The 9594-nt window shown below is 59.2% G+C and overlaps 1 protein-coding gene across 1 annotated transcript; it reads left to right on the forward strand.

Annotated features, from left to right (window-relative positions):
- Nucleotides 1-500: 500 nt before the first annotated feature.
- On the forward strand, nucleotides 501-8521 carry LOC136000670 (olfactory receptor 14A16-like). The gene is made up of 6 exons (XM_065654601.1): nucleotides 501-1391; nucleotides 3297-3351; nucleotides 4733-4971; nucleotides 6306-6439; nucleotides 7309-7376; nucleotides 8451-8521. Exons 1-6 carry the CDS (start codon nucleotides 501-503, stop codon nucleotides 8519-8521), a joined length of 1458 nt encoding a protein of 485 aa, XP_065510673.1.
- Nucleotides 8522-9594: the final 1073 nt, after the last annotated feature.

Consider the following 9594-nt stretch of genomic DNA (forward strand, 5'->3'; position numbering starts at 1 on the left):
TCCGCACTGGGCCACAGAGAGATGAGCCCTTTTGCCTGTCCTGACTCTTCACATTTTCAGTCATATATATGAGAAACTCAAGCCCTACAAAAATCTAGTCATGAGATGTGATGGTGGAAAATTAAAAACATGGACAAAATCATAATAATGACACACTAAGCCTCCGCTCTGCAGCCCATGCTCTTAAGTGTCATGAGAGCAGATATTGAAGTTTTTCATGAACAGTGCATAACATATGACATTGCTTGTGAACATCAGAGCTCTCAAACCAGCTCCCATGTCCCCACTGCAGCCGAGCAAAGCTGGCTGCTGGGCCCCAGACGGGCAGAGGTCCTGCTCCTCACAGCACACTCAGCCAGCACATAGCAGAGAAACGAAATGCATTTCAAATGGGGCTGGGTGTGAATGAAAAATGGAGTGGCTTTGCTCAGAGGAGTATGTCCTGATTTTAAGATGTCATTTCCTTTTTGGAAGAGAGTCCCCACGGCAAGAAACAACAAATGTCCAACAGCAGCTCCATCACGCAGTTCCTCCTCCTGGCGTTCTCAGACACACGGGAGCTGCAGCTCTTGCACTTCTGGCTCTTCCTGGGCATCTACCTGGCTGCCCTCCTGGGCAACGGCCTCATCATCACCACCATAGCCTGTGACCAGCACCTCCACACCCCCATGTACTTCTTCCTCCTCAACCTCGCCCTTCTTGACTTGTGCTCCATCTCCATGACTGTGCCCAAATCCATGGCCAACTCTCTGTGGGATACCAGGGTCATTTCTTATATGGGATGCACTGCCCAGCTCTTTCTGTTTGTCTTTTTCATTGCAGCAGAGTTTTATCTTCTCACCGTCATGTCCTACGACCGCTACGTTGCCATCTGCAAACCCCTGCACTACGGGACCCTCCTGGGCAGCAGAGCTTGTGTCCACATGGCAGCAGCTGCCTGGGCCACTGGGTTTCTCAGTGCTCTGCTGCACACGGCCAATACATTTTCACTGCCACTGTGCAAGGACAATGCCCTGGACCAGTTCTTCTGTGAAATCCCCCAGATCCTCAAGCTCTCCTGCTCACAGTCCTACTTTAGGGAAGCTGGGCTTATTTTGGTTAGTGTCTGTTTATCATTTGGGTGTTTTGTGTTCATTGTGCTGTCCTATGTTCAGATCTTCAGGGCCGTGCTGAGGATCCCCTCTGAGCAGGGACGGCACAAAGCCTTTTCCACGTGCCTCCCTCACCTGGCCGTGGTCTCCCTGTTTGTCATCACTGCCATGTTTGCCTATCTGAAACCCCCCTCCATCTCGTCCCCATCCCTGGACCTGGTGGTGTCTGTTCCGTACTCAGTGGTTCCTCCAGCAGTGAACCCCCTCATCTACAGCATGAGGAACCAGGAGCTCAAGGATGCCCTGTGGAAACTGATGACTGGATTTTTTCTGAAGCTATAAACTGTCTCTGTCTTCTTCTACATACGAGTTATAGTCTAACTCATTGCAGGTTCATCCTGTGTGCAGTATTTTTTGTCTCTAGTTGTGTTTTTCTCTTATGATACTACTGTAATTTCATTTTTAGTTCACTGCCTGCTTTTCTTTTCTCACTGAGTGTCTGTGTCCATGAGGAATCATGCTCCCTGTGTTTAAGCAAAATAAAGGGCTCTCCAGCAAACTGTTTTCTGCTGACATCCAAACTCCAAGACCTTTTTCAAGCTGCAGGGACAGTTCCTGTGTGCATGGGAGGAGGGGAAAAGAGTCCAGGCTGGCAGCCCTGCCAGGGAGCACCAGCGCTTGGCCTTCCAGAGCTGTTCTCGTTCCACTCCCACACTCTCCTTCTCATCCCTTGTGTTGGTGCAAGGCCTGAGTGCTCTGGCAGCCTGGTCACCGTCCTGTTGTGTGTCAGTCCTGTGAGCGCAGGCAGGGACAGGCCATGGGCACTGCTGTGACAGAGCTGGCCTCTGTAGCACTACTTCTATAAAGGAAAGTGATGTTCATAGGGCAGTGCCTGAAGGCTTATGTCTTCTTCAAGTTCATCTTCAGGACATACACAAGAAAGCAGCCTGCAGGTGGAAACAGCAGTGTAGAGATAAACAGTGTGTGTGTGCAGGGCTGGGCACACAGCAGTGTCCTCTCACAGCCAGGCCTCCTGCCAGAGACCTGCAGGACCAGCAGAGCAGGGGCTGGGCTGTGCCCCTGTGCACTGGACCCCCCACGGAAGCTGCCCCAGGGCATCATCATGGACTGGCCCCTCACAACCTCCCTTTCCAGCACTGGGCTGTCACACCAGATTGAGAATTTTTTCCTGAATGAGTAGGTCAGAAGTCCATGTTTGCATTGTTCAGATGAGATATGAGCATGCACATCATGTACAGGAGGTGAGATGAACACGAGTGAGCAGAAATGCCATCAGCTATTCCTGGGAGTGCCAGGAAGGCCTGTGGGACAAACATCGAGGTCACACACATTGGGAGTAACAGCCCATGGGAAACAACCCACTGGGATCTTCTTCCTTGAACTGAGGTCCCGTGTCCATTCCTCATGACGTGGGACATCTCAGATGAGTGCAGAGCAGGGTGACACACCACAGGGCTGAGGTGCCTCCTGTCCTTTGGGAGTGGCAACAGGAGGCCAGATGGACACTGTGACTCCTGCCTCTGTGTGTGAAACGGAGAGACTCTGAACATCCCTGGGTGCAGAAGGAGCCCATGAGGCCAGCTCAGATGTCAATGCTTGACGGAACCCTGGTATTTCTGTGTGTGACTCCAGGAACAAACCCCAGTGGCCCAGTGAGATTGATCTCAGCTGCCTTGGACAGGCTCATTGCAAGTGCTCCAGTCTGCTACGTCGCCCTTGCCCGTGATTCTGGATTGTGCTCTCAAAAGTGCCATAGACACCAGAATGGTTCTGGGGTCCTTAGGAAACACAGACCTCAAAGCCATCTTCAAGAAGAGCTGGACTAAGAACTGGGAGAATAACAGGCTGGCCACCCTACCTCCCTCCCTGGGAAGGGGATGGGACATGTCCTCCTACAGCCATTTCCAGGAACGTGAAGGACAAGGAAGGGATTGCTGAACCCCAATGGAGAGGGGCAAGAAAGGCATGTTGTGTACAGGGCGTTTGCAAGGCCTCAGCCATGGTGTGCTTCTGGGCAGAGTGGTGCTGATGGGGCTCAAGAAGTGGATGCTGGGTGGGAAGTTGGCTGAACCATCAAACCCAAATAGCATGAGTGGTACAAAGTCCTCCGAGCAGACAGTTACCAGCCTCATCTCTCAGTGACCAGCATTTCGGCCAACACTGTTGAACGTCTTTATTCTCCAGTTCTATGATGTAACACAGTACACTTTCAGCGCCTTTAAGGATGATGCAAAGCTGGGTGGAGGCCTTGAGCAACCTCCCCTGGTTCACCCTGCCCTGAGCAGGAGAGCGAGACAAGATGAGTGAGACAAGGGCTCTCTTCAAACCTGAGCATTCTGTGATTTGGAATAATTCTTGCCTTGGAGAGGTTTCTGGAAAGAGAATAGCTAGAGAATAGGGGAAAAAAAGAAAAGCAGAGGAGGAGATATAGAAGGTGTTAACGTAAATAGAGCAGTTCCAGTGAGGAGTGCTTTTCACCCATATTTATTGTCATTTGAGGAATTAATGCTCCCATTACTTCCTCGTTTGCTCCCATTTTTGCTACTGGATCAGCTTTGTGATTTCCTTTAACACTATCAGTTTGCCCAGATTGGTGTGCTTTACAATGCAGAATTGCTGCTTCTTTTGGTTTCATAACAATTAATTAAATACAGCCCCCCACAATTAAATACAGCTCCCTAACTAAACACACCCTCCAATTAAACACAGCCCCCCCAGCTAAGCACAGCTCTCAATTAAATACGGCCCCCCACAATTAAATACGGCCCCCCATAATTAAATACAGCTCCCTAATTAAACACAGCCCCCCCCAGTTAAACACAGACCACAATTAAATACAGCCCCCCGCAATTAAATACGGCCCCCTCCAACTAAATACAGCTCCGGAATGAAACACAGCCCCCCAAATTAAACACAGCTCCCCCAGTTAAACACAGCTCTCAATTAAATATGGCCCCCCGCAATTAAACACAGCTCCCTAATTAAACACACCCCCCAAATTAAACACAGCCCCCCCCAGTTAAGCACAGACCACAATTAAATACAGCCCCCGCAATTAAATACAGCCACCTCCAATCAAATATAGCTCCCTAATTAAACACAGCCCCCCCAGTTAAACACAGACCACAATTAAATATGGCCCCCCACAATTAAATATGGCCCCCTCCAACTAAATACAGCTCCGGAATTAAACACAGCCCCCCAAATTAAACTCACCCCCAATTAGTCACAGCCCCCCCAGCATCGGGAGGGGACAGGAGGCTGGGAGGGGGCAGATGGGGAACCCGCAGCTGCTCCCCGCCATGGGTGTGCAAGGGGGTGTGTGCACAGGGAGCGTGGGCACCAGGAGCAAACGTGCCAGCGGGTGTGTGGCCGGGGAGCACGTGGGGACACGGGGGTGCTGGGGACCGGCTCGGGGTCCCCCCCAGGCTCCCCCAGCTCCAGGCAGCGCCCCAGGGTCGGGCTGAGCCCGCAGGCCTCAGTGTCACGGCCGGGACAAGGGGGGACACTGGGGACCCCAGGGTGGGCGCCCCCCCCGGGCAGGGGACCCAGGCGTCCGGGACGGGACACCCCCCGCCATGGAAGCCAACGAGCTCTCCAGACTCGTGCCCACCCCTCAGGAGCACGAACGGCAGAGCCAGAGCAGCGCCCGCTCAGCGCCGCTGCCCGCCCCCATGGGCAGAGTGCCCGCCGCGCCCAGCTCACGAGCATCAACGGCCTCCGAGCGCCCGTGCTGCCCCTCGGCAGTTACCGAGATGCCCGGGCACGGCCCCCGGTGGCTGCTAACGAGCCGCCGGCAGCCGAACCGGCTCCTCGCCGCTGCTCCCGGCCCGGCGTTGCACAGAAGCCGCCCCCTCAGGCCCGTCCCCGCCCGGGCTCACGGCAGCGCCGCCGGGCCGCTGAGGGAGGGACCCGGCCCCTCATGAGCCGCGAACGTCCCCGGCAGGGCCGTCCCGGGCTCCGGACAGGGCCCGGCGCCCCCGGGCGCCATCCCGGGCGGGACCCGCCCGTCCCGCTCCCCCGCAGCCCGAGGCCGCCCCGGCAGCGCCAGCAGCAGCGCCGGGGCCGCCCCCCGGCCGGGCCGTGTCCTCCCGGGGCCGCCCCCCGGCCGGGCCGTGTCCTCCCGGGGCCGCCCCCCGGCCGGGCCGGCTGTCGCGCTCCCTGCCCCGGGGAGTCCGGGCAGCGCCGGGCCTGCCCGCTCGTGGAGAGCGACTGCCCGCGGCTGAGGGGCGTGAGGGGCGGCCCCGGGGGGCGGCGGGGTCCCCTGAGCCCCGGGGCCGTGTCCCCCAACCTGTGTCCCCTCAGTTCTGGCCCTGTCCTCCAACGTGTGTCCTCTCAGCAACGGGGCCGTGTCCCCCAACTTGTGTCCCCTCAACCTCGGGGCCGTGTCCCCCACTTGTCCCCTCAGCAACGGAATGTCTCCCCTCAGTTCTGACCCTGTCCCCCAACCTGTGTCCCCTCAGTTCTGGCCCTGTCCCCCACTTGTCCCCTGAGCCATGGGGCCGTGTCCCCCACTTGTCCCCTCAGCCACAGGACTATGTCCCCCAACCTGTGTCCCCTTAGTTCTGGCCCCATCCCCCGCTTGTCCCCCCAGCCTCAGGGCCGTGTCCCCCACTTGTCCCCTCAGCCTTGGGACTGTGTCCCCTCAGTTCTGGCCCTGGCCCCCAACATGTGTCCCCTCAGTTCTGGCCCTGTCCTCCAACGTGTGTCCTCTCAGCAATGGGACTGTGTCCCCCAACCTGTGTCCCCTCAACCTCGGGGCCGTGTCCCCCACTTGTCCCCTCAGCCACGGGGCCCTGTCCCCCAACCTGTGTCCCCTGAGCCCTGGGGCCCTGTCCCCCACTTGTCTCCTCAACAATGGGACTGTGTCCCCCAACCTGTGTCCCCTCAACCTCAGGGCTGTGTCCCCCACTTGTCCCCTCAGCAATGGGACTGTGTCCCCCAACCTGTGTCCCCTGAGTTCTGGCCCCGTCCCCCACCCTGTGCCCCCTCAGCCATGTCCCTGCCTCCCCTGCCTGTGTCTCCTCACCGCTGCCCCTGTCCCCTCCCTCCATGTCCCCTCATCTCCGGCCCTGTCCCCCCCAGCCTGTCCCCACAACCGCGACCTCCCACGGCCCCCCCTCCATGTCTCCCCTTCACCACATCCCCCTGCCCCCCACGCCATCCCCCCCCACCACGTCCCTGTCCCCACAGGTGACCCAGGGCGGGGAGGCCGCCAACCGGGTGACAGTGGCCACCGCAGCCCCCAGCCCCGGCCTCCCGCTCCCCGACCTCCTGCTGCTGGCGCGGCCGGTGCCACCGTCACCCCCCGACCCCGTGCACCTCTGGCCCTGGGCGGGGAGGGCATCCCAGGGAGTGCTGCACCCCCAAAATGGAGCCCCAGCATTAATGCCCCTAATAAAGCACCCCATAATTTAACACCCCCCAGTAAAACACAGCCCCTCCAATTAAATACGGCTCCCTAATTAAACCTACACCTCCCCAATTAAGCCCCCCAACTAAACAAACCCCAGTTATTCACAGCTCCCTCGATTAAACACACATCTGCAGAATTAGACACCCCCAATATTAACCCCCAAATTAAACTCCCTCCAATATTAAGTGCACCTTCAAAATTAAACATCCCAAAGCTAGACATAAGACCCCCCAAAAAGCACAGCCCCTAATTAAACACACCTCAAACTACCCCACCAATTAAGCCCTCCAATTAACCCTTCCCAAAGCCCCCAAGGTCCCCAGAAATCGCGCCCCCCCTGCCCTGTCCTGCTTCACTATCACCTTCGCTGGGGCACTGTGCAGGGAGAGGCACATGCTGGGGGACTGCCACTGCCCCCCCAGGTCCCAGGGTTCCCCCAGAGCCCAGGGTGCCCCCCAGATATCAGGTACCTCCCTCAGGTATGGGGGACCCCCCTGCACCCCGGATCTCCAGCCGGCACTCGGTCAGCGCCCCCCCAGCTCGGTGACTGCCCAGCAGCCGTAGGTGCCCCCGTCCCTGGTTTGCGGATCTGGGGGTCAGCACCCCCTGGCTGTGCCGGGCCAGGAGCCAGGGGTCCTCCCCGATGGCCACTGGTTCTTCAGCCACACCCCCTGGGGCTGGGGGGGCACAGAGTCAGGGCATCCCAAACTGACCAGCCGGTGACAAGTGGTGTCCCTCAGGGGTCCGTACTGGGGCCAGTACTGGTTAAACCTTCATCAGCGACACAGACGGTGGGATCGAGCGCACCCGCAGCGAGTTTGCGGATGACACCAAGCTGAGCGCTGCAGGTGACACGTCTGAGGGCTGGGATCCATCCAGAGGGACCTGGACAAGCTCGAGAAGTGGTTCCATGCAAACCTCATGAGGTTCTACAAGGCCAAGTGCGAGGTCCTGCACCTGGGTCGAGGCAAGCCCGGGTACCAGTCCAGGCTGGGGATGGAGGGGTTGAGAGCAGCCGCGCGGAGAAGGACTTGGGGGTGCTGGGGGATGAAAGACGGGCCATGAGCTGGCAATGCACACTTGCAGTCCAGAAGGCCGATCGCATCTTGGGCTGCATCAAAGGGAGCGTGGCCAGCAGGTCTCCTCTCTGGTGAGACCCCACCTGGAGTCCCGTGTCAAGCTCTGGAGCCCTAAGAACAGGACAGACATGGACCTGCCAGAGAGGGGCCAGAGGAGCCACCGAAACGGCCCGAGGCTGGAACAGCTCTGCTGGGAGGACAGGCTGAGAGAGCTGGGGTGTTCAGCTGGAGAAGAGAAGCTCCGGGGAGACCTTAGTGCGGCCTTTTGGTACTTAAAAGGGGCCAAGAAGAAAGATGGGGAGAGACTTTTTAGCAGGGTCTGTTGAGACAGGACAAGGGGTGATGGTTTAAATTAAAAGAGAGGAGATTGAGGCCAGACATGAGGAAGGAATTGTTGGCCCTGAGGGTGGTGAGAGCCTGGCCCAGGTTGCCCAGAGAGGTGGTGGATGAACCATCCCTGGAGACATCCCAGGCCAGGCTGGACGGGGCTCTGAGCAACCTGAGCTGGTTCTGTGATTCTATGAACCCGCCACTGCCCCGGCTCAGCCCGGCAGTGCCGCTGGGAAAGCATCTCCAGGAAAGGGCGAAAGCGCCAGGCAGCAGCTGCTGGCGATGAGGGGAGGGCAGCGTGAGAGACGAGGCCCGGCAGCCCAGAGCCGAGGGTCTCGCTCGCTGAGACGGCGCTGTGGAAAGCCTCGGGGGATGGCAGGAGCTGAGGGCAAAACGGTGGGAAACAGCTCCTGAGGCGCTGGGACCAGCCCCACTCTAAACCTGCGTGTCTTTGCTGCCCCTGTGCCTGCCGTACCCGCACGGCCATCCGCCTCCGCTGCCTGCGCGCCGCAGGGCAGGGCCTGGGGGCCAGCGAGCGCCCGCCCGCCGGCACCGTAACTACGCCTGGAACCATGCTGTGCTGAGGGACAGACGTCCTGCGGCAGCGGGAGAGGCCAGGAACGGCACTGTCTGCTCAGCACGCTCAGGGCGCTGCACATCTGAAGGACACCAGGGCTTTGGCGTTCTCCTCCAGCTTTATTAAAATCCGGCCCTTCTCCTGAGAAGAGCTGCACCTCCGCTGGGCTTAGCGGGGCCAGCAGCACAGGGCTCGCAGGGTCCATCGCGCTCTTGACTGCTCCCTTGCGTTGCTCAGGATGAGGATGGTCTGAGCTGCCAGGGAGCAGATGGAGGGTTCACTGTCCTCCTCCAAGGGCTGAATGGCTGCAACAGAAAGCAGCAGAGCCCAGATGACCTCCCACGTCTGCCGAGACCCCCAGGCATCCCCTCCCGACCACACTCCCTGCTCACCGCTGCAGATCTCAGCCAGCTCCTCCTTGCTTGGGTCCCTCAGGGGCCGCGCAGCCAGCCCTGGGCACAGAGTTCTGTCAGACCCCTGTTCCTCCCCTCATCAGAGCTGACCCCAGGGGAGACCAGAAGCTGAGATGGTGGGACCGAGCAAGGCGGCCACCAAGGCCACCTGCATGGGCAGGGCTGGGAGGGGAGGCCAAGGCCCTGCACAGGGCAGCCGGGGCTCTGGCAGCGACAGGGCTGTTCCTTGTGCCAGGGCAGCGGTGGGGACTGGGGCCAGGCTGCCGAAAGAGGGACCCCGGGGGCTGTGACTCACCGATGAACCTCACGGCTGCCTCTCGCAAGCTGGCCTGAGCATCCCTCAGGTACGGCAGGCTCTGATACAAGTATTCTTGAGCCCTGCTCCTGTCCTGCTCCAGCTGGAGAGAGCACAAGGGGATGAGCATGTCGCTGTCCCTCCCCAGCTGGCTGGACCAGTCCCTCCTCCAAGCAACCCACCTTCCCCTTCCCCCCCGGCCATTCCCGTGTCCCAGCCAGGAGCCCTGTGGGGCTGAGGCTGAGAGAGACACAGGCCGAGGGGTCCCAGGGCTGCTGAGAGCCCTCCCTCCCACTGGCTGTAGGGCAGAGAGAAGAGCCCTTGGGGGCTCTGTTCTGGAGGACAGGGCACAAGGATGCAGCTCGGGGCTGC

Source organism: Caloenas nicobarica, chromosome 34, assembly GCF_036013445.1.
Source record: "Caloenas nicobarica isolate bCalNic1 chromosome 34, bCalNic1.hap1, whole genome shotgun sequence".
NCBI classification, from domain to species: domain Eukaryota; kingdom Metazoa; phylum Chordata; class Aves; order Columbiformes; family Columbidae; genus Caloenas; species Caloenas nicobarica.